The sequence below is a fragment of the Candoia aspera genome, chromosome 13 (assembly GCF_035149785.1).
Source record: "Candoia aspera isolate rCanAsp1 chromosome 13, rCanAsp1.hap2, whole genome shotgun sequence".
NCBI lineage: Eukaryota > Metazoa > Chordata > Lepidosauria > Squamata > Boidae > Candoia > Candoia aspera.
In genome coordinates, this window is record NC_086165.1 from 970,669 (window position 1) to 995,911 (window position 25,243).

General features: G+C 46.9%; 1 protein-coding gene and 1 long non-coding RNA gene across 3 annotated transcripts in view; one reads left to right on the forward strand and one right to left on the reverse strand.

The window, feature by feature from the left end:
- RAB8B (RAB8B, member RAS oncogene family) overlaps positions 1-25,243 on the reverse strand; it is a 187,128-nt gene that overhangs the window by 159,592 nt on the left and 2,293 nt on the right. The window contains exons 2-8 of one of the 2 annotated variants that reach the window (XR_010068661.1): positions 14,130-14,190; positions 13,419-13,479; positions 12,144-12,221; positions 10,969-11,058; positions 9,523-9,588; positions 8,721-8,771; positions 6,145-6,488 (exon numbers count right to left, since the gene is read on the reverse strand). Coding sequence is in view for 1 of the 2 variants with exons in the window: in XM_063313842.1 (XP_063169912.1) it covers positions 6,396-6,488; positions 8,721-8,771; positions 9,523-9,588; positions 10,969-11,058; positions 12,144-12,221; positions 13,419-13,479; positions 14,130-14,190 (500 nt within the window). In the remaining variant the exon portion in view is untranslated. Of the gene's footprint in view, positions 1-3,491; positions 6,489-8,720; positions 8,772-9,522; positions 9,589-10,968; positions 11,059-12,143; positions 12,222-13,418; positions 13,480-14,129; positions 14,191-25,243 lie in introns of those variants that run through there. The other variant, XM_063313842.1, reaches the window with a different exon arrangement.
- LOC134504580 (uncharacterized) lies at positions 7,739-10,337 on the forward strand. The gene is made up of 3 exons (XR_010068662.1): positions 7,739-7,832; positions 8,957-9,203; positions 9,994-10,337. It is a non-coding gene; the product is annotated as an uncharacterized LOC134504580 (long non-coding RNA).

Here is a 25,243-nt window from a genome sequence, read left to right on the forward strand (position 1 = left end):
GCTGCTCATGTTTATCTACTGAATAATTCCACTCCCCCCCCCAAGTAAATACTGCAAACATGTATTAGGAATAGATCGCCAGGATACTTAAGTGTTGATGTTAACTTCTTAGAGGCATAATGTGTAGTTCGGTTATCTCTTAAGTCCCGCTGATTTCAATAGGACTTACCTGTCTGCTTAATCTCCTCCATTTAAGTCTAAGATAAGCCATTTCAAACGGGACTGCTAAGAAATACCTGGGGGCTTATTCCCATGGGTGTAGAGTTATGCCAATGTTTTGTACTTTTGTACTTGGGTCTCTGGACCTGAAGACCAAGCCTCTCAGGTTTTCAGAGTAGTACCAGACTGAAGGAGGCTGGCTCAAGTAGTTAAAGAGTAAAACGTAGGTCACATGAAATACTGATGCCAACTACTCTGAAATTATGGTGAACTATTATTATTTGAGGGCTACATAAATCTTGTTTCCTTCCTACAGGGACCTATAGGGAAGTTGCAGTTTTCTACAGAAAAGTCTACTTTATTATGATAATGGAAGTCTCTTACAGATGAGATTTTATGTATCATCATACAATAAATATTTTTATTAAGAATGTTGTGAGTTTCCCTCTCTTTCACACACACACACACACAAATGTACTGAAAGACACCAAATGAAATTCTATGCTTGACTGAGGGCCAGACTATATTCACACTTCGCGTTTTCTGAGCTATCCGCCAAGTTCTTCAGCACTCGCAAACCACAACAGAGACTTAGACACCAAAATTGTTAGCTAAAAGGTTTTCAGACCACCTCTTGGATCCCCGGAATTCCTCAGTGAGAAAAGGAATGAGGGGCAAAGTTCTCCAATACAGCTACACTCCTGGCTGCAGCTAGTTCCCTGAAAGCTCTTCAGAATCTTACCTGGAAGTAAGGGATCTGCAGTTGATGAAATCAGAGTACAAATTTCTCAAAAAGTAGAGCGCGTGAAAGCCACTGTCTCCTGGTTCCTTAATTCAGTGCCTTACTTACCGGCGGGAGTTCTGCCTTAGAGGTTTAGGGGGAAGGAAAATCAAAGATTGCAGAATCGAAAACACCTGAAGCACATACCATTCTCTGGGCCAGTGTTTCTCAACCTCAGCAACTTTAAGATGTGGGGACTTCAACTCCCAGAATCCCCCAGCCTCAGGCAGCGTGCTGGGAAACTCCCCAGCCATAGTTGAAATCTACACATCTTAAAGTTGCAGAGGCTGAGAAACACTGCTCTAGGCAAATGCAGGCTTTGCACTCTTTTCCCCAGCCAAGGTTTAAAATACACACTTGCATTTTTTTTTAGGATTTAACATATGGGTAATGCTTTTCAGCTGTGTAAAAATAATTGTTTTCCAATGTCTTTCTGCTTCAGACTGGCTCTATTTCATATGCCAAGGAAATGTTACAAATTAGCAGAATAATATTAACTACCTAGGAAATATTATGGTAACTAACCACAATTCACATTTGGAGCAGGCAGAAAACTGATGCCCGACAGCGTCAAAAGAAAAGTGTAACATGGCCAATAAGGATGAAAGAGAAGCCAGGAGTGGAAGCTATGCAGCTGCTAGTAACAAATGACTTTCCTTTCAAGGAAATTCATCCATTTTTGAGAAAGTTCTCACACCACAATCTGGATTTTACTGTTTTGCCTTTTGCTTGCAGGGCCAACTTTCTGCAATGTTTCAAAAGAAAAACAGCCCTGTGGGAGAAAGGTACCTGAAACTCAAAGCAAAACAAAAGCTTTTTTTGTTGCATAAACAAGAATCACAGTGTGTGTGATATACACACTATTTACATACACTACTGCAAGACAGCCTGCTCTGCCTACCTGCCAGCCTTGGAAATGAAAGGACCATGGCTCTCCAAGGACCATGGCTTGCAGAATGTGGCACAACTGGTTAAGCTCATCCATGGTCTACAAGCCACAATGGCTAGGTTCTGTCTAAGCCGCAACCTGACCGCATTATGACTGAAAGGGAGCGCAGAACCACACCATGACTTAGTGGCACGGCCAGGATAGAAATGATAGTCCTAATGCCAGCTGAGTGGCTGCACTGGTGCTCTGCTGCCCCCTGATGGGCTCCAGGTGCCTGTCGGTTGGTCTGTCTACTCAACAGCATCCCACCGCCTTGTAAGCCTCTCGGGATTGCAACTCCCTGAATTCCTCAGCCACCCGTGTACATCCAAGACACGCAGACAGCCCCACATGAGGGAAAGCGGAGGAAGAACACTGGGCAACCTGGCATTGCCCAGATGTTTTGGACTTCTGCTTGAGAGCGCCTAGCGTGCTATGGGTCAAGATGATGGACCAGGGCTGGAGAGACACACATTCTGGCCCACCCTCATCCATGGAGATTCACCGCCTGACTTTGGGGCAGCCATTCACCCTCAGCCCAACCTTTCTTCCCAGGCTGCTGCAGGGGGGATGAAATGAAGGGAGTTGCTTGATCTCACCTCTGGCCACTTACAGCTTTCACCTTTTCATATTGCCATGATGCAAATTGATGGTGTGACCACACTCAAAGAAGTATTGGGCTCTGCCCTCTGCACCTAAAAACGGCCATGGTTGACCTTGGCAAAGGGCAGAGAAAGAAGGCAACCGCTGAATGCATGGGGCGATTCTCCTGTGCATCGTGGTGGCACTTCCTGGGCTCTTTACGACAACAAGACACAGGATGGACGTGACCAAGGTGCGCAAAACTATGTCCAGGAGTGGAAAAAACAGGTGAGCCCTTGTTATTGGTGTCCAACCATGGTTTGACCAATAATTCACAACTATTTGGGCTCACACGGCATACCACAGACAATCTGATCTGTGGATGGCTTTTTGGTTAGGAGTGACAAAGCTGGTGGCTGAATCTAGCCAACCTGGGATGGACTTAAAAAAGCTAAGCAGGGCCAACCTGCTAAAGAACTTCCTTGACTACATGGTGCGTGTATTTCATACAAAAAGTGAACCCTTAGTAATATAACTTTATTCAAGATGCACATCATTATAAAATATTTAATAATTCGCACAGGATCAGTACACGGTTAATGGAAAAGGTACTTAGAAGCTCTCCACATTACCTACAGGAGCTCTTCCATGTTAGGTCTTTGGAGACAACATGTTTCACAATGGTGGAATAATTCTACGTAAAAATTAGTCTATTTTGGCTTGTGCAGAATTAGTATATTGCATTAAATGTCATTTGCACATAAAAATATCTGTAAGGCCATAGGAATGCACTAACATTTTCCAGAAGCTATGTAACTTTCCTGAAAATTGTGAGTTGATTTACTCTGGAATGTAATTTATTTTGATTTTTAAAAATTAAATCGTAACATTAGAATATGGCAATATCAATACAGAGATCTAGTCTCACTGACCTTACATTTTCCATTTCAGCATTTCTCTAACTACCAAACCCTTTGTCCATTTTAATAGCAATCAAAAGCCTTGTGAGCCGTTAAGCAAATGAATGACAGACACATTCAATGCAACATACTATGGCGGCTACCAGTCGAAATGGGTTTTATTCTTTCACATTTGAAAGTAAGACACGGGAAAGCACTTGGTACATGTACATACCCCATTTATTAAAAAAAAAAAAAAGCTGGCAAGTATTATACAAGTATTATACATAGGACAAAAGTTCAGAAGAGGTTTTTTTTTCCATTCTCACATGCAGCACAGGAGCCTGAAGGTGTAACCGGATGGGTAATACTTAAAAATCTTTAAAACTATAAGAAGCCAAGGGAGAGGAGAGTGGTGCTATGAAAGGACAGGCTGCCTGTTTTCCATCTGCCTTCCCTCTCTGGACACGGGGTGGTAAGCCAGAGACAGGCGAAGGAACGGGGAAGACCCCGGGCTGTTCTGTCCTTCGAAAAGCCGGAAGAGTCGTCTTTGGGTCTTACAGGGAACAAGGCCTGAGGCCTCCACCTTGATGGAGGGCCAGAGTTCAGAGTCCAGACCGCCGGGATGTGCAGGTGCCACTCAATACCACCAAGGTTTGGCTTCGGGGGGGGGGAGCTCCTTTGCATGTGGCTTGGTCTGCTCAAGCGAAGGGTGGGATGGCAACTCCACCACCGCTGCTCGAGCGCTTGGCCAGAGCCTTCACCACCAATTGGACCACTTGCATGGCCTTTCCCCAACTGGCTGCCTGTCAGATGTACTACGCTGCGGCCAGTGTGGCCCTGCTGGCCTTGGGCGATGGGAACCGTCGCCCAGCACATCTGGAGGGCCACAGGTTGGAGCCATGGGCACCTGCGGCCCTTAAAACGGCTGGAGAGGCTATACATTCCCCTTAAGACTAAGGCTGTTTTCAGGTGACAGTCTCTTAAAAAAAGTCCAGCAGGGAAGAAATAATTCTGTCATTAAACAACTGACAGGAACAAAACCTAACTTTTAATATTATAAAGGAAAGTTAACTGCGTGTTATCCTTATGACACCAAGCTTAGTGAAATTCCTATGGTCTAACTCAAATTATGTATGCTGTAGCACAGCTAGAAGTAAGAAAATAGCATTTTTTTTTTAATAAAACAGAGTAGATAGCCCAATTTGCTGCTGCTTCAAAAAGCACTTTATGACATCTCAACTAGTCGCAGGCTCTGCCAGGAGGCGTTCTCGGAGACGGAGCATTTGCACGCGGAGCCAGAGGGGGAAGAGAAATGCCAACCAAGAGAAAGAGCAGAGGGAAGGAAACGGGCACGTCAGTTTCGGTTCCAAGACAGTCCTGAGGGGGGCTCTATGACCAATGGTGACTAAAGGGGGACACACCCTGCGGGTGCAGCCCCCCGTCTCAAAGGAAGCTCCTCCGCCATCGAACGCAAACGATTTGGTGAAGGGGGAAGGAGGCGAACGCGGGTCTCGCTGCCCAACGCTCCTGCCCCGCCTACCCTGCGAAGCCGCCGGGGTACCACGGCCAGTTTCTGACAGAGGAGCCGAAGGCAGTGAGACCTGGGTTCGCAGCTCCGCAAAGGCACCCCAAGAACAAGAACGAGGCCGGCGCTCAACGCTCAGAAGTGAAGCACTGTGAAAGGAGCAGCACACAAACAGAGCAGATGCGGGAGGGCAGCGCTCTCCGGATGAGGCGGCGGAGCGAGCGGTCACCGCGTGCCCGGTCCTGGGTTCGGCACATCAAGAACAGGGAAGCGCCTGTTTCAAAGGAGTTCGGTGACGGCGAAGCACACCGAGCCCAGAAACGAAAAGGCAGTTCAGCCTCGGTCTGCGTTAAAGCTCAGAACAACCCGCGTCTTCGCGATCCGAGGGATGTCCTGATCAAGCCATCGCTGTCCTATGGATTGGGACCCAATCTACGCCCCGCACGCAAGCACCCTCCGTCGGTGCTCAGGGGGCTGCTGCACAATGCAGGGAAAAAACCAAGCTATCTGATTCAACCAGACGCACCAAGAAACAGGAGTGAAGCCTCAGTAGAGCCAGTTTAAGGTAGGGGGGAAATGCTGTGAGTGGCAAGGGAATGGTTTCTGTCCACGAGGCCCAGAAAAAAAACATCCTGCATTCAGAACAGCAAACTCATTTTGAAATACACAGGTTTGTCTATTTGTCAAACAAGCTGAACCCAAAAGGAGCTGTCAGTTTTTTTGAGCTTTCCACCTCCACATTACAGCTGCATTATCCTATTGGCATCCCTAGGGAAAAAAGGAAGTATTCCAGGCCAGCACGTGCCCAACATACACGGGCCCCAGATTCCCATGGGCATCAAGGGCGGTTTCCCCCTTCCAAGGCCGCAGGGTCCGCGGACCCTTCGGTCTTCTGGCCAGCCGCCCTTCTGGACCGGACACCACCGATCCGCACTCCAAAGGACCGCAAGCGAGTGGGGGGCGGCTGCCGTGTCAGATGGGAGGGGGTCCCCCAGCCCTAGAGGTCCTGCCTGAACTGGTGCTGTGCTTGGGGAGGGCAGGATTGCGTCCTGGATGTTCCGCTGGCTTTCAGCAGGGATGCCTGCAGTTGCTGGAAAGGAAAAAAGGAAATGGACGAAGCTCGCAAGGAAGGCTTAAAAGAACCAACCCCGCGGTGCATTCGTGACACGGCCCTGACATGCAACAAAGGACTGATACAGATGTGCAAAGAAGATACTCGGCAGCTTTTGAAGCAGGCAGCGAGACAAAGGAAACCGAGCTGCGGCACGCGGGAGTCTCTCTCTCTCTCCACTTCACAGCATCCGTTTCTCCGAGGGTAGAGCCTGGCGGTGGTGGCCAACAGAGTGAATCCGAATCCAAACCCATTCTCTCTTGGTCGAGCATGTTCTATGTTCACACAGAGCCCTCAGCAGCAGCCGGGCAGTAACAGCTCCGCGGCCGGGGGAGCCTGTGCTTTCAGAGAAGCAGGAAAAGGTTTTTTTTTTTCTAGGTATGCTGCAGTCCGTTGTGCGAAGTTCATCAAAGCAGCGTGCACCGGAAGAAGCTGCTCTTCTTCGACCGGTTCTCTGTTATTTTCACTGGCCCGCCTGCACCCGCTGAAATGTTGTCATTCTGCGGAGAGACGCGAGGACAAGAATGAGGGCAGGATTACTACGAGCAAGGCACGGGGCTTTCCTAGAAAATGCACCCGGTTCCCAGGAAAAGCGTCTAAGAGGCTGTCTGCCTACTGTGAATTCAAGCAGTTATTTGTAGGTTTCTTTTAAAACTCTGCAGGGACACTGGGTGGATTTTGTTTTAAACTCTATTGTTAGCTTTTTTCTTTTTCTGAAATAGGAGTGAAGTGCAATTCAAATGAAATTCAGAAACATATCAGGGGTTTGGAAAGTACCCAAGCAAACATTAGCTGCATTTTAATGAAAACAGGCATGGAAAATGCTTATGCAAATCCCAGTCAGGCATGAGGAAGTCCCACTTAATTATGCTTCCTGCACAAGGATTCTGGACTTTGCCTTTTGTATTATTTGGCAGATCGGGGAACACTCAGGAAAAAAAATCACATGCTTTTGTTCAACAGTAAAGTGAAAAAGATTATGAGTTTTTGTTTGTTCACGGTCAGCCTGGGACATTTTGGTATTTGGGGGAAAATCAGAAGGATGTAATCCTTGACCTGAAACACAAGGTGGAAGGCACAGCCCAGCAACCCTTTTCCAAACTTGTCACTATTTGCCACTATTCCCACGTTTCAAGAAGGGCCGTGCAGGAGATCGTGCTGAGACGCTTCAACCTGATCCTCACCTTCTGCACTGTCACCTCCAAAGTTTGGCAAAAAGCTATCCTCTGGGCAGTTTCCTAACAGTAAGGAAAGTGACAATTTTCACGGGCCGATTAGAAGAGCTAAATGCTGCTAAGAGTTGAGCTAGGCCTCTTGCGAAGCAGCACGTGCTCATCAAAACGACTTGCTAGCACGGCCCTGAGTTTGGACTCCCTGCTGGCAATCCAGGCTGCCTCAGAGGGACTGTCTGACCCCCTTCGAGACCTGCAAAGTCCCGGAACTTCAGAGCTGTAATATCTGAGGCGCCTGCCAGGACCTGCCTTTTGCGAATCGCATCTGGAAAGTTTGCGGCATGATTAACAGGCTGTCTTATTCTCCTTTATTTGCATTTTTGCCTTGAGAAGGGAGCGCTGGGCCATGAACAAAAAACGGGTTCCCACCAGGGCAGCTCAAGGCACTATGACCAATCACAAGCTCTGCAGCTTGTCCATTACACAACCTGAGAGGCACCTGGGCAGAAGGCTGCTTTTGAAGACACAGGATCGACTGTAATGTAATGGGTTCAAAATGCGCATTTGGGTTCAGACAACGGTAACAAAGGCCTTTGTTTCCAGGCCGTTTTGATTCAAGTTCGTTCTGTGCCACAAGGCTGTGTCTGGCTCCCTGTCCTGCTGAGGCATGAAGTAGGACCATAAATGTTTGATGTTGCTCAAGGGGTGCTATTCACTCAAGTATTTCAGAATTGGGCTCACTGGCCTCTTCCCTCTGTACAACTGAGCCCCAAAGGGTTGAAAGCTCCCCCACTGCCATGGTAGACAGTGTCCCCACTACCTGTCCCAGCTCCTGTCTTGGCATGATCCTGTTCCTTCCCTGTTCCGGTTGCACACAGCCCTGAATGCAGGTAAGAAAGGTTTGATGAGATGCTTATTTGATACGCAACTGGTGGAAGTGCTTGTGAGTGGCGGTTGATACAGTGAGAGGGTGGGGCGGGTCGGCTGTAAACCTTTGCTAGCTTGTTCGACGCCTGGGATATCAGGTTTATACATTTATAGCTTACAGCTATGGGTTATTTTTTGCTGTGAGATATATCACAGTGTGCACTGACTTTATTGCTTTTGTGTAATTTTAACTCTCTTTGGAATTTTACATACGGTTTTAAATAGGTGTTTATTGTGCTTTAGTATTGCAATGCAATTTTGTAGTCCAAGTCTTTTTATTGTTCTGATCATTGATCAAGTAAATCTTTGCCTCGCCAACTGTTGTTAGTTTTCACTGGTTGACCTTGATTGTGGTTGGACAGCACCCTGGTGCGGGGTGAATTACCTAAGGCTCTGTTTTCCTACCAGGGGGCTGGGAGGAGAGGGGCTTGTGAAGACTGTGCGCAGCCTATCCAGCATTCCCAGTCCCTCCACAGCTTGACAGCACACACGGTTGGATGCTGACCCTTTTGGAAAAAGTTCGATGGGCTGTTAAGCCAACCCTTTAGCTGCCTGGGCCAACAACCCCTTTGAGTCCCTGCACAGTGCAGAAGATACACCAATCAGGACATACTGATACCAGGAGAAACCAACCATTTTTCTGTTGAGTTTTGTCATAATATCCCGTGCAAGGGTGAAGAAAGCCTGGAATGAAGAGAAAAGATACAATGAGATCTATGAGATCCGAACAACCGACTTTATTTTATTTTATTTAAACTGACTGACTGCCCAACTCCAGTGGACTTTAGATGATTACATCTGAGTGCAGGATGACCTCTTTTAGGGGAAGACAATCATTACGCTTAAATTGCCTTTCTCAACTTTTTGAGCTATGAATTCCAATCCAGAAATTGCTCTGTCTCTTCAAATATCCCTGCTGGTGTTTCACCCTTCCCAAATATGGGTCGCAACATTTTTATCCCAAGAGTGGGTTGCTAAGGAGGGCCACAGAGGGCCTTGCATGTGGGCATCACCCCTGCTCTCCAGAAGGCAGAAGCCCTGCAAAGGAATCGAGGGATCTGCTCCCTGCCATCAAGACCAAAAGCAAAACATGGTGGAGCCCTTCCCTCAAGGAGGGTACGACCCTCTTTCACTTTCTTGGTAAGACTCTGGAAGCGGCCTTCGCCCAGGTCAAGGGCAAAGGCAGCTGCCAGGGCAACAGAGGAAAAGTTGGGCTGAGTCTCAGCACCGACTGCCTCCCTTTCGCTGGAGAGGCCAAGAGCTTCCGCGTGCAGAACCGAGTCTTTGCCGCACAACGACAGACTTTCCTGTCGCAGCAAGGAGGTCTTGGAATGCTTGAGAGGCAGGAAAGATGGGGGCTCCTGCCCCCCCCCGTTCTAGACGTCATCTTCACTGCTACAGCCCAACCCACTGCTGGCGCCAACGTTGCACTTACCTCTTCCACGTTGATGCTGGACTTCGCACTGGTTTCCAGAAATTTGATGCCATAGTCAATTGCTAACTGCAATATTAAGATTTCGACAAGCAATCAGATTCAGTGATTTCATCATCAGCTGCCAGCTTTAAGCTGCATAAATGGCAAGTTTTAATGCAAGTTCTGACAACTGAAGCTGCTCCATTCTTTAGCTGGGGAGCAAGAAAACGTGTCTGCAAAACCGCTTCCACAGGAAGGCAAAAGCCAGGAGGAGTCTGGTGGCACCTTTTCCAACCGACTAATTTCATGAAAAAATGTCTGCCTTTTAATAACACCTGTTAGTCAGAAAAGGTGCTACCGAAACCCTCCTGACTTTTTGCCACTGTAGACTAACACAGCCCCCCTCCTACAATTTCACACGCAGAGGGCACGTTAATGAGCGTCCCTTCCTGATTTCACTCTCTCACGCTGCCTAAAACTCCAACCTCTCAGGGCCCAACCAGAAGACCCCGGGCAGAAGGGCCCTGGAAGCGGTCAGGTGGAGAAGTCCTGATGCATGTGGGATGGGCGATGCCATCAAGAACGTCAGCTTCTAGCCTCTGGATTTGGCTACTACCTATTAACTTGTCTGGGTTTTTTGGTCTTCGGTTGGTCATTTAAAACTCAAATCTTTCCCCGATTGTATTAATATTTCTTTTTTGTGCTCACTGAATGTCATCCCTACTACCGCCCCAAAAACCCCAAAGTGTGTGGTGCTAGTTATAACTCACTTTGCTCTCCTTTGCAGAGCAAAGTTTGATCTGGACACGAAATAAATAAATTTAACTCACTCAGGGTTTTCGTAAGGATGGATCCATTCTACTAAAACCAGAAATGACCTAGTTTTTCTAAAACAAGCTGAAAGAGAATTCTGAGCCAACTAAAGGACCGCTGAACAATTCACCTTCTCCGTCCATCTTTGAAAATCTCTCACACAAATGTAAAGGAGCAACGACACCGCATCGGTTTTTGTGTGTGCGTGCGTGTAGAAGGAAACTCTATCCCCTTGGGCCAAAACTGGGTTCTCCACACCCCAAATTCGCTCTTCTTTCCCCAATCTGGTGGCTTTCGGATGGGCTGGGCTTCAATTCCCATCATCCACCCCCACGGGGACAACAGCTGCATGGGCCGATATTATGGAGGGGATGTTGAACACCTGTGGAAACTAAGTTAAGACAGATTCTAGGTAAATTCTACCGGATGAATTTGTCAACCAGCAAATTAGGCCTGCAGTCTGTTTTCAGATGAAGTCGCTCCATTACTGCTTGCCCGAATCATTGTGGGGCAAGAGACCATCCCAAATGAAAGCAGAAATCAGGTATTGAAATGTATTCAGTCTACTGCAGCCATCACTCTCTCTTCCAGGAAAAGGGCAACTCAAATATTAAAAACTCAGGTCCCCCAAATGACCAGTTTTGCAAGATTTACCTTTTCTCCTTTTTCCTTCGAAACTTGCCTTTTCTCATTCATGTCACATTTGTTGCCCAGGATCATCCTTTCTACATCTGAAGAAGCATGCTGAGTGAAAGGGGGGGGGTGGAGAAACCGGGTTAGGAAGAGCAGCCTCACAAAGCTGTAATGTTCTGAACCTGAAGCACTTGGAGGGAGGGGCCACGGCCCACTTCCTGTCCCAGATGTCTTCCCTGAGGCTGTGCTTCGCAAAGCCCACCCTTTCAAACTCTGCTTTGCTCAAGTGCTGCTTGTGAAAAGGGCGCCGATAGGTAAACAAAGCTTCAGAAATAAGAGGAGAGGAAATGAATGAGGCTTTAGCCAAAAGTGAGCAGGACTCCTGTCAACAGGAGAGGAAATCTGGAATGCCATGACTTAGAGAAAAACAGAGGCAACGGCTAGCCGTGGAAGTTCCAGCCCAGAGAAGCTGCAGACACAAACTTTGAGTCCCCCTTTGTATCAGCAATTTCTCGTTTTATTTTTGTCCCACAGAGGGAAAAAAAGCTCTGTGATGGTCATCCTCAGCTAGTCTCTCCCAAGAAATAGTCAATCTGTGTCCCCACCCCCACCCCTTTGGGTGTGTTTCCTACATGGGACCCTGCAAATGCTCCTCATTTTGTGGTGGGAAACCTTGAATCCTACCCTGGATCAAGAGAGTTTCAGTCTCATGTCTCATTTAACCCAACAGCCATTCTGATAATTGTGTAATTAAAGTGACTTATGACTTAGGGCAAGGTTTCTCAACCGTAGCAACTTTAATAACCCCACCTTTATTATTTTTTATAAATAACTCAAGGCGACAAATATACTTAATACTCCTTCCTTCTCCTATTTTCCCCAAAAAACCCTGTGAGGTGGGTTGGGCTGAGAGGGAGTGACTGGCCCAAGGTCACCCAGCCAGCTTTCGTGCCTAAGGCGGGACTAGAACTCACAGCCTCCTGGTTCCTAGCCCAGCACCTTAACCACTAGACCAAACTGGCTCTTGTGGACTTCAATTCCCATGCTGGCTGGGGAATTCTGGGAACTGAAGTCCACGCATCTTAAAGTTCCTAAGGTTGAGAAACTCTGACAGGGACTGTATTTCAATCTAGGTGCAAAATTTCCCAAATTACTAGGTAAGGAAAGCTAGCCATTTCCCTTTCAGGCAGACCTACCTCTTCTATGTTCCTTATCCAGTTTTTAATATTGTCAAAAGACTTTTCATTGGTGATATCATAAACCAGCATTATCCCCTAGGGAAAAAAAGAGCACAGCCATCATAAAACAATCCCTTTTACACTTCCTACTCCTAAAGTTCGAGCAGGAGCAATGATGGGGGAAGCACTTCTACCATGCCTTCCATCTCCGACCTGAATCCATTTATTCAAATGTAAATTCTTATGATGAGAAAAATGAAATTCCAATGTTATCACACAACTACATACAAACCAGAGTCCAGTCAGACAAAGCCCTGTTTTCTCAATGCATTGTTCTTATAAGAGTGTAGCCACAATAGAGCTTTCTATGTCAATTAAAATAGGCCTCTTCAAATATCTCTCTGTCAACTCTTGATAGCGAGGTTTGTTAATTGAGATGTTCATCGCAAATTGAAACTACTTTCTGTCAAAAAGCCTAAATGGTCAAGAGGACCAGCTTCTTTTAAGCTGAACTTCTCGCTTTTCAGACCCAGTCATCGCAAACATGCTCCGAGCCTCCTTTTGTTCTGTTGCAGCAACTTCATAGAAGATCTAGTTCGGCCTCTTGGTTTTAGTCCAGGGTCCCTGGCAAGCCCACAGGAAGGACATGAGCAGAACGCTTCCCCTCCTGCTGGCTCCAGCATCTTTCCACCATCAGCCTGATCCTCCCTGAGTCCACCCCACTTCAGCTACCGCTTTAAGGCCCACGGCCATCCTGCTCTCCACAGTTCCAACTCTGCCCGCAGTCCAGCCCATCCCTCTGCAAGGGGTCTGGCTGCCCCTCAACATCTGACCCAGCTTTCCAGGAGTGAACACCGACAAGCGAAAGTCAGGCTGCTTGAGAGCTTCTCTTCCCCATCCCAAACTCCTAAGCTCTACACCCTCCTCTGAAGATGCTGCTTCTGCTTAAACCTGGCAGCCATTTCTGATTTTTTGTTTTGTTTTGTTTTCATCTGCTACTTCCCATATTTGGTCAGGGAGAAAGTCAGCAGCTGCAAACAGTCACTCAGTCCCTTCTGCGAGGTGGCCCCCGAGCACTTAAAGGTGCTGCAGTTACAGATCGTGTGTGGTTCCTGCCCTGTAAATTCTGCTGCTTGCGAAGCCTCAGCTTTTCTTAATGACGTTGTCGCCCTTTGGGAAGAGGGACTTGAGAAAGACAAGGCCCGGGGCTCTTCCCCTCCTGAGCAAGCCCACAGGTGTTTGGGCTGCTGTGGGAAATGGGCTGCAAAGACAAGTCTGAGAAAGCACACTCACCATGGCACCTCGGTAATATGCTGTCGTGATCGTGCGGAATCTCTCCTGGCCCGCCGTGTCCCTGAAAACCAAGGCATATTATGGAACAGAGGATCGGGACCAGGGGTGGGAGGAGAGGGGAATTCAATGCTTCACCTGCTTCCCAAATACCCGCAAAACCTTTAACAACGTGCAACTTGCAGCTGAATACTGGCACACAACTCCACGCACAACCTAGTCTGAATTCTGCACTGGGCCAAGAGCAGAACTGGGAACCCAGCCTAGTTGCAGGCCTGGTGTCAACCCCACCTGAGGGTCTGGCAAGCCAGGAGGTTCCAGAATGCAACTTGCAGGTCAACCCTTGGCAGGTCGATACGGAAACAACGAACTTACCCCCCAGTAAACCCCCTTTCCCGGCATTCGGCCTCATGCCCTTTCTCCCTGGTCTGTCGGATTCACATTAAACGCTGATTCCCAACCCGGGGCCTTTCGGATGCCTTGGACAAAGCCCAAAAGAGTCCAGAAGGCTGAACTTCTGCTACAGAAGAGGCGAGAGCTTCTTTATGCCAGCCTGAATACCCTGTCAAATTACTGCCACCGTTGCCCCAAGCTATTAATTCTTCAAAGGTGCTTTTTTACATACAGCTTCAGAGAGGAAGCCCAATTTAACGGCAGGCACATTTCAGGAACTGACCCTTGTATCTGGAGGCCGGTTGTGTTCTGACCACTTACCATATTTGCAGTTTGATTTTCTTCCCATCTAGTTCTATTGTCCTGATTTTAAAGTCAATTCCTAAAAAAAAAAAAAGGGGGGGGGAGTTTAAATTAGGGCTCTGTTCTGCTTTGCTACGACAGTCTCCCAGGTTTAGAACTAGCAAAACACCTTTAGAATCAAACCCACTCAAATCTCCACAACCCTTATTAAGCAAATTCTGGTTGAAATATTCCAAAACAAAAGCCGCTGCTTAAATTAATGGTACAGGACGCGGTGGCGCTGCGGGTTAAACCGCTGAGCTGTCGATCGGAAGGTCGGCGGTTCGAAACCGCGCGGCGGGGTGAGCTCCCGTTGCTCGTCCCAGCTCCTGCACACCAAGCAGTTCGAAAACATGCAAATGTGAGTAGATTAATTGGTACCGCTTCGGCGGGAAGGTAACGGCGTTCCGTGAGTCATGCTGGCCACATGACCCGGAAGTGTCCTATGGACAACGCCGGCTCCAAGGCTTTGAAACGGAGATGAGCACCGCCCCCTAGAGTCGGACACGACTGGACTTTACGTCAAGGGAAACCTTTACCTTTTTAAATTAATGGTGCCCCCCCCCGTTCCCTTGGGGGTATAAGAAACTCAAATTTAACCACACCTCAGCCAATACTCCTGCTTTTTAGCAAGTAGGGAATTTTTTAAGCAGAGATGCAGCTCTGCCCACAAAGACGTTCTTGTCTACAGGCAGTGAAGAGAAATGTACAACTCTCTAGAGACAAAAGGGATTTCAGGTATTCCCCCAACACTCAGCTGGTTTAAAGATCTCACTGGGCACGGTAACACAGCACCCAGTGAATTGATTCCAGCATGGGGCCTGGTGCAGTTTATTTCTTTTTCTTTCAGGGCCGCAGTGGAAAGTCTGACTAAAGCCTGAAGCTCTTGGCAAGTGGCCGTGATGAGCTGCCCGCTGACGCTTCCTCTGCTTCCTCCCTTCAGCAACAGGAAGTGGTGAACCGCTGCATCCATCAGCAGTGCAGGTCTGCTGACGGGCTGCGACTTCCTGAGAAACAGGTTGCAAGACCCACGAAAGAAATGGCTTCCAAAGCTGGAGGAGGAAAATACGCCCAACGTACCGAAGAGCTTAAAGGTCGAGGCATGCAACAGCTTGGCTGTTTCTTCTGTTCTGTTCCACCAGCAAAGAAAGGCCTGCACATGCTGCTAAAACGGAACACCTCAGTGGGTTGCTGATGAGCCACTAGAGCCGTGTTTCTCAACCTTGGCCACTTTAAGGCGGGTGGACTTCAACCCCCAGGATTCCCCAGCGAGCACTGCTGGCTGGGGAGTTCTGGGAGTTGAAGTCCACCTGTCTTAAAGTGGCCAAGGTTGAGAAACATGGCACTAGAAGAAGGCCTCATTTAAAAGTGAGCGCAAAGCTAAGGTCTCAGCTGGCCACCTCTCCCAGGCCTGCAATGGGAATCTGACAGACAGACAGACAGACAGACAGACAGAGAGCAGACTTGACGTGTCCGCCGAGAAGAGTGCACACGTTTCTCTCTACGGATTCTTCGCCTTCCAAGCCCAGAACAGCAGATTTGGCCTGAAACACCGTGGACGGGTCCCCTTAAGCAGAAGGTCCTCTCTCATGCTTTCAAAATGTGAACTCCTCAAAGGGTCAAGCGCTTCTCCAGCTCTGGCTCAGCAAACAGCGTCTGCCCAGCGGTCGGAAGCTGGACATCCCATGTCAGGACGCCACCTGAGAAACAGGGCTCCAGTGAGCCCTGGACAAAAGGGGCAGAAGCAGGCTAAGACATGGACGGAGGGAGGAGAAGCAAAGCAAGTCCACGCAGATCCCACGGCAAAAGGGGGTCCGGCCCGCTGAAGGCAATCTGGACAGCAGAGGGGAACAGCTGGACTTCTGCAATGAGTCTCTTATCAGCCAGCTCTGCTCTGAATTAGGCAAGGTTAATACCAAGTATCTGTCGTAGAAGAGAATGTCTACTGTCAATTGGGGAAAAGTCCTGTGAATGAAGTTCAACTTCTGGTGACTTCATAGACAAGGACATGACTTTTCTTAGCAATAATATGGGAATGGTTTGTCACTGCCATTGCTTTCTCCCAAAATTTTTAAAGCTTCCCAGCCGAGTCTACAGCTTTAGGACCGCATTTGCCTGGGTGTGTGCATGCGTGTGGCTTGCTGATCTCAGTAGAGTGTGTGTGACATTCCCTGTGTCTGAGGTGGCACGAAAGGCTGCCCACAATAAACACGGTTGGCTCTCCTTGACACCCACTATAAAGTCCTTGGCTCTCCTCTTCTGCAGCCACATGGGTGGGCTTCTCTTTGACCCCCTCCTCAGCACCTCGATGTGCTACGGATGCTCTCTGGAAAAGAGCTCACGGACAACAGGGAAGAACGTGAGGGAGCCATGGCTCTTCTCAGCACTGAAAAGAAACACTGCTGACATGAATAGATTTCGCACAGAGCAATTTGCAACATGAACAAAGACAGACTTTTATTGCAGAAATGCGGGTCAAGGAACAAGTTTCTCCCCAAGCTGGCTTCTGGCAGCATCACCCTTCGCTTTGCATTTCCCCACATCGCAGGACCAGGCTCTTCTGCGTTGGCGAGCTGGGTGGGGATCCCTGCGTTCCCTTTCTGGCTGTTGTGCCAAAATCCGTTTCTTCCACTCACAGATATAACCATTTACTTTCTGCTTAGTCCTTTACTTCAAACAATTTACTTTCTATTTCAAGTCTGCAGATCAACAAGCCTGTCAATAATTACTGACTGCTGTTTTTAAAGCCACAGCTTAACAGAATAGGACACACCAAAGATCCTGGAACAGAAGTTTCATCCTTGCAGGATACAGGCTTTCTATCTGCCTGGCAACTTATAAAAATCAGGCCAATAAACAGACAAAATGCACAGTGGAATGGCAACTGACATGACAGGAGGAGAGTGGTGTTGGGCTGTGGTTTCATTAAAAGATGTAAATTTTTGTGAAGTGCAGCTCCCTTCATCAGATACCCAGAGTGGCTTAATCGATATCTGATGAAGGGAGTTGCAGCTCATAAAAGGCTTAGCCTTTTAATAAGACTTGTGAGCTGGAAAAGGTGTTACCAGATGCCTTCTGCTTTTTGCAACTGACATATCAGTAGGACTTTGGGGAGGATGACTTGCATGTTTCAATTATGCTCTGAAAAGTTTCAAACATGCTGAAAGCCACAGAAAGGATCATTTCATTGGCTTTCCAGATATCAACCTTCCTCAGGCCCTGCTACACCAAGTTGCTGCATGCACAGACAGGTCTTTGGGAAAAAAGTGCAGAGCAGTGTAAATGCAGCAAGTCCAACCTTAGAAGACGGAGCAGACAGCCCCTTCCACGTATATCGCAAGGGCATGCAGAATTTCACGCTGCCAGTTTAACACACGTTTGGGTTATTTAAGTTCTGGATGAAAGCTGGAGGAAACATCAGCTTTGGGCATTTCCTCTAGCATGCGTTACTGTGCATGCCAGCCTTCCCCAATCTGGGCTTCAGTTCATCCCTGCTGGCATGGTCACTCTCCCTAATTAACATCAGTTGCCTCCTTAAACAGGGACATTTCAGCACCCCAATGGCTGGAAGTGAGAGGATGCAGAAGCCAAGAAAAAGAAATCTAAGCGACTGTATGAATTGGGTTGAAGCACTGCTGTTTTACTGCAGTAGATTCCCCCTGTGCTCAAGGCATTCCAGAACTCAGCCATTTCAGTGTTTTCTTTAAAGTCTGAGAACTGGACCATAGAGGCTTTTCCCTGAGATGTACGTTCAAAGGAAGAAATACTCAGAATTTAACCTCCAAATTATGCCTTAACAGCCCAGCTGCCAGGGCAGAAGCACAAACATGGCGAATGGAATCACTTTTCTAGAAGGAAACAGTGGAGCCCCACTTAGAGCTTAGGATCTCTCTCCCCTTTCCCCTTTAAGATGACACAGGCTGGCAAACCCCAGGCATCGTCTTGGATTATCTGGTGGCCTTTGCCCACCCTAACATGTCAAACTAGGCCAAAAGAGTGGAGAAGAAACCCAGTATTGCTTAATATACCCATGAAGTTATTACATGTATTTCACATTGTCTACATCGGCAGCACTGCAGGCAGAGGAAACACTCTCGTAAAGGAGTGAAAACATTCCTAGAAACCACATCCAGAAATGCAACATCCGTATAAGCACCGTCAGATTAAAGGAACCTACATGTTCTCTACAGCCTGGCAAGGCTCCTTCAAGAAGGACGTTACTAACTGGATTCTTCTTCAAGCTGTCAGTCATGCAATTGTTGCATACCACTATCCTAGTCAAACAGAGAACCCTCAACAGTTGGAACATTGTTCAGGGAGAAATTCATGCATGCAAGTAACTTTCCATTAAGATGCACAAGGGTTCCACTGTGACATAAGCAGCATGGAATGCAGGCACAGGAAGTCCATACGGCAAAGAGGGGGAACTGGACCAAACTCTGCTCTAGGAGAGGATGCCTCTTCAGTTCAAGAGATGCAGTTCTGTTTGGCATTTATGTTTGAGCATTCTTCTACCCCTTTAGTGAGGTCCAGGGCAGATGCTAAAAACAAATCAGATTCATCCTTTTTATCTGTAAGATCAGGACACCCCTCCAGCCTTCGAGTCAGAATAAGATTAGCTGGTTCATCTGTTATCTTTCAGGCAGCTCTAAAATCCCATTTAAAGCCAACAATAGCATCGCAAAAAAAAGGAAAATCCCATTCTTTATTTTAACAAATAGACTGGAAAATAAAACTTCATGTTTTACTATAAAAGAAGCGGAATATTCTAGTACGATCAAGAGAAATGATAAATCCTGCACACATATTGAAGCACAATTCTGGAAATATGCTCAACAGTTCTCAATGAAAGTTCAAATGAATCCACTTAAGACTGTAATGTAAGAATCATTCTGTGCTCTGGTCATTACCTAAATGTGGTTAATATAGATTGGCCAACTATCACATCATAAATGAGAGGATAGGACTCAATGATTTTTATGTTCATCTGTGCAAATGCCAATTCACTTAAGATCTCCAAATTTAATAACAGGAGGGAGAAGGGCTAACAAGGGGCCTTGCTTTATCACCCCAGGAGCATGCTGCTTCTTATACTGAAATCTTCTAGTATTTCTCAGGCAACCAAAAAGTGAGTTTAGTTCTGAATAAGAGGTATGTTTTGTGGTTTTATCAGGGTAAGTTAGCAGTGAAAAAACATCTATTCAGAAAACATTCAGCTATGAAACGGGTCAGATTCAAAACATGTCTTGTTAATCCCAGAAGAGGCCATGCACAGCGATGCAAAGGCAGAAGTCAAAGCAATTTCTGCCTTGACAACAGCTTGAAAATCTTTCTTGAAGTGAGAGTCATAACCAGTGTTTCTCAACCGTGGCAACTTTAAGGTGTGTGGACTTCAACTCCCAGAATTCCCCAGCCAGCATGCGCTGGCTGGGGAATTCTGGGAGTTGAAGTCCACACACCTTAAAGTTGCCACGGTTGAGAAACACTGGCCTACAGTACTTCAAAGTTAATAGACTACTGAAGATGTTTCCTGCAAGCACTTACCAAACAGGATCTGCTTTTAACCAGAATTTGAGTTTAGGATCAAATAAGAATATAATTTTTAAAGATGCTACAAAACCCACTAAAACAGTGCCTGGGGTTCAAATCGCATTTGGCATATATTGTTTGGAACACGCTTGCTTTTCTCGCAGCTCACAATCATTTCCACACAGCAGATGTTCCGATTTGAACTGAACACGCGCGTGAAGTTCTTAAAGGTTAATGGGGATTTAAACAAGCCATTTGTCTCAGTCCAATGAGACCCACTGGATCCAAGACAGCTCCGCCTGCCAATTAAAGGGGATGAAGCCACCAGGCATCTGTCAAATGGGGAGACAAAAGGTGTCAAAACGTAACCCTGGAAGCAAAGCCAGAAGGCAGGCATGAAAGGAAGCTGCTTCCAGGACTCCTGGTTTAGGGCTGTAAATGCAAGCAACAGGCTGAACCAAGTCTAGCTTTTAAAAATCCCAGGGAGATGTACAAAATCAGGAGGAGTCTGGGAGCACCTTTTCTGAGGAATACATTTTATTAAAAGGCACAGCTTTGTGGAAAGCTGCTACAGTACCAGAATCCTCCAGACTTTTTTGCCACCATTGACTAACATGGGGCTCCTCCTAGGAAGGGGATGAGGATCTCTTAAAACAACGTTACAGGCTGAAAAACCGAGACGAGCACTTGCAAATAAGGCCAGCGCCTCTCTCTTCTCCCACAAGCTATTTTTTGATATTTCAGGCACCACAAGCACCTCTGATAGTGTGGCCTAGAGGGAGGGAGGGACAGCTCCCCCTCCCTGCCTCTCATCCCCTACCGGCTTGAAATACAAAAGACTGGAGATTTCAGGAGAATTTTTCATTTATTTTTTTTCCTTTTATTTTTATACCACCACACTCCTAACAAACTCCTGGTGGTATACAGCCTAAAACATATAATAAAACACAGAATAAAAACTATATGGCAACATCTTAAATTGCCAGAATCTAAGCTCTTCTTTTCACCATCTTCCTAATATTGGGAGGGAAGGTGCCATATGGATAGCTGGTGGTGGTGGGGAGATTGGGAGGAAGAGTCTGTTACCAAGGTTAGCAGCCCCCACAGAGAAGCACTGACTTCTGGACTCTCTCTCCAAATCTCCTGGCGAGGGGGGCTCAACATCCCCACGTGGGATGTGCAAACTGGGCAGGTAGCCTCTATTTGAACCAGGCAGCCCTGTGGTTACTTGGGTGCAGAATCATATAGGGCTTTATAGGTCAAAGCAAGCACTCTGTATTGCACCTGGAAGCCTCTCGTTGCCATCGCAGAGCCCCGGTCACCATACAATGGCCAACTCGTGGTTCTCGCTTGCCAACTGGCAAATGACTGCGTTTTGCACCAACTGCAGGCTCCAAACAGTCTTCAAAGGCAGCCTCAGGAAGGGCCCACCACAGTAATCTACACAGGACACGAGGGCCCAGTCCTTGCTGCATGGGCCTTGGGTTCAGGAGAGCCTGCGGCTGGTGCGTCAATCGTAGTCGGGTAAAGGACTTTCCACCTACGGTGACCACCTGCCTGTCTACCATGAGCAGTGAATCTAGGAGAAACTCCAAGTGGTGGACTTGTTCCCTCAGCTGAATGCTACCCCTTCAGATGGTCTTCTGGACAAACTGCAACTCAGTCTTGGTGGAATTCGACTTCAGTTTGTTTCTTCCCATCCAGACGTGGATGGCCCTCACTGGGTCAAGATATCCAGCAAAACAGGCCCGCCACTAGGGTCTGTGTCACCCGGGGCAAACGTGGATTCCGTGCCCATTTTGGTGCCCCCCCAGTGCAGTGCCCGGGACACATGCCCCGCTTGCCCCCCCCACGGCCCTGCAGCATAAGCCCAGGAGGGATATGTATATCCAGGTATCCTCAAAGTACTGATGATACCTTCCCCCAACCTGATGGATGCTTCATGTAAAGGTTAAAAAGTAGACAAAATAGACAGAATCTGTTATTCTAGACTTGGTGAATGAATTATTCCTTCTCAAGTTTAATAAAACATTTAAAGGGGTATTGCAAAGAATCACCTAACTCCAACGTTCAAAAGACAGAATCTTCTACGGGACACGCCTCCATTATTGAACAAGCGACATGTTAGCTGCTGCAGAAGGCCAGTTAACGCCAGGTATTTCATCTGGAAGAGCAGTCTGGACACTTTCCAAGCACCTCGTCACTACAACATGGTGACAAGCCTCTGCTTGCCTTACATTCCGCTGTTTTCTGCAGGAAGCGATCGAACACTCACACACAGTAATTCAAAAAAAAAAAAATCCCCCAAACACACACTCGTATACAAAATAGCTGAGATGCTTCTTTCCGTTTATGTTACTTTTCCACTTTCTAAATTTCATGAAGCAGCCACTACAGATCTGACACACACTATGGCTACAAGGGAAAAACATTTAATACAGAGTAAAATACAGTGATTGCAGTTCTTTGGAGCACACATTTGTAAGGTGGTACTCCAACTCTGATTAGCAAAACAAAAATTGAGACAAAAAGCTAAACAATCCATTGAGCAGAGTTAAGCTTTTGGTTACTTCCTGGTTAGGTCCATCTGGCAAAATTACAGAAATCGTTTAATGCTGTCTTCCTCTAGTCCCAGTCTATCCTACCCCTTTAGGATTTCCTAGTGGTCTCCCATCCAAGTCCTAACCAAGTGCAACCCCGTTCAGCTTTCGAGAACTTACTATTTATCAGAATAGGGCGTAGGCTCATGCAAAATTAAGTTGGATTCAGGATAGCTATTTTTGTTCTTGCAGTTCACAACAATGTTCTATGTATATTAATTCTCCAAGAAAGGGATCAGTGCTGCTGAATTTAAAATACGTCTGAAAAATATTAAATTGCTGTTTCTTAAGCAAAGCCTCGGTTCCTGCTTTTGCTGGCGTTGTTTGCTATCTCTCAAATCTCCATGCATTTTCTAAAGTGTTTAGAAGCTGATGTTGCATCACATCCCTTTTAAGCAAATTGGAGCAACAGAAAATGAAATCCAGGCGAACTGCTGTATGAAAAAACGGCCCTCTGAACACACAAGCAGCTCCTGCGGACACCGTTCCAGATCCTGATTTCATCTTGGATAAGAATGTAAATACTACAAATTTGTCTCATAGTCAGCAAGTTTCTGCACTGCATCTGAACTCCTCCCGGACCACAAGGGAGCCAGCCCTGTAACTCAAGTGACGTCCCGCTGCCAGCAACAGAACGCTTGGTCCCGGGAGAGAAAAAACCTTTCCAACTGCGCTTAACCAGAACGCGCATCACACAGGAATCAATTAATTAATCAGGGCTGCCGGGGGCCTGAATCGGGTTGCTGCAGCAGTTGAATATGGTGCTTGGGTAGCCCTGCTGCAACAGGAGGGGTGGGGGGCCTGGTAATGTCTGATCAACTTCTAGAAGTTCATGCAGCGATACATCGGCTTCTTACGGAAGCTGACGCTGCATGCGATCCAGCCGAGTTTCACTTCCCTTCTAGATCTGCTTAAGGGCAAGAATTTTCACTCAAGGAAGCTGTAAAATCCTGCTTGCAGAGTGCAACCCCTCCACTAAATTTTGCAGACGCAAGGATAGCTGTATCATGGTCCAGGCTCATCTAATGCTGGCTGGGGATGGGAACTGTAGTCCAGCACACCTGCAAGCTGTGGAAAGACATACACAGCCCGTTTGGAAACCTGGCATGGCAGGAGAAGGAGCACTGAACGGTAGAATAGCAACCACACCATGCCCAAAGATAGAGCAGCCTATGCTTGGAGCTGACAGATTCAAGTTTTTCACAACGTCTTCGCTGCACTGGAGCAGCAAGCAGCTACAGCTTTTGCATCATAAGGATGAAGCATGTCAAGCTCTAGGCCCACAGGCTTCCAAATGCAAATGAAGAGAGCAGAAGCTTTCGGTTTTGAGTGGCTGCACAATAGAAAAAAAAAAACTCAGCAAGATATGGCTTGCCACAAATTAAAAATGAAATCTCCTCCATTTCTGAGACACCAAAGAGGGATTTTTGACGTGTTCTCCAGAATCTCATTTAACTATCAGAGAGCACAGAAGGGGGAAAGGAGGAGATCCCATTCCAAGTCGGAACAGGACCAAGCCAGGAGGTTCAAGCAAACTTAGTGAATGAACGACGGGCTCTTTTGGGGCATCACGTCTATGCTCAGGGGTCCTCTTCTTTCAACCAAAATAAATACAACACCCACACATATGTCCACTCAGAAGAAATTGACTCCCGGGGAGCTATGCATAGTTTAATAGCGTAGTAAACCATTCAGTTGACTATGGAATACTTTCTACATCTGCTAGAGAATCCCTTGTGATTCTGCCTCCCAACTTCCTAGCATTTTTCTTTAACCATCAGGGTTACAAGAACATTTCACGTAATGAGGTCTACAAAGATGAAGAGAAGACCGGCTGGCTTATAAATGGTGGGTAAAGGAGGGAAAACTAAGCTAACAAGGCAGGAATAAGAGAAGTGATGAAAAAGAAATGTTTGGAAAAATAGCTGTTTAGCCTTTTGAAAGGCAGAAAGCTGGGAACAGCATCCTCTGTCATTGCAGGCAACTGTTACTCCCAGGAATAGTTCACACACTGCTGTGTTCTCTCATCTGTTCAGCACCAAGCAATGACCTGTGCGTGTAAATTGGGCATTGCAAATACTGCTTCCAACATAAGGCTGGTCAAAGGAGTCAATTCACAACAGCATTAACTTTTAGCCATCTAGGCCCCAGAGAACACTTCTTGGTCTCCTGAAATCTCCAGCGTGCAACAAAATATACTCCCAACCACGACCATCACACTGATGATAACTCATTGGGTAAATTATTCATTATCAACTTCCATTTAATAAATGCTCCAATTGAGCTCAAAGATGGTAAATATATTCAGACTTCATAGAAATGCTCTTCAATTACCTTCCTAGATATTTGCAAATACAAAGACTCAATATACCTAGACAACCCCCCCCCACAAGATTAAAATCTCAATTGGCTTGGGGACACATTTTGTTCAAAGCCAAATTTGACAAGAATGCAAAGAGCACTTGTGGCGTGAGTGACATGTTTCATTCAACAGGAAGACAGGCTAGAACACATGGTCTCACCACACAGGAACTCCTTTTACATGAGCTGAGTAATTAACATTTTCCTTCCATGGCATACAGGAACAGCACCAACATTTAGAAGGTTCGCATGCTGATGTTCTATCTATATCCCTAACACAACAATACGCCAGGAAAGCTAAAAAACCCACAAAGTGTCAGAGCACATGAAGCCATTTGCTCAAGTCTGGTTACCGCAACAATTTGTGTTTCATTTCCTTCGACATCCAGCCTGAGCAGTTTTTCCTGTAACCCCTTTCGTTTCCTGATAATTTCTGGACACTCAGCATTCAACGACACTGTGACATTTCACCAAGAACCAAAAGAACACCCTTTCCTTGAGTCAACTGTTCTCTTTCACGTTTGATGGGAAGTTCACCACGCTCTCAGTAAGCAAAAATGGCAGCAGCCATCCTGGGGACTTCCATCTCTTCCCTGAAGGGCC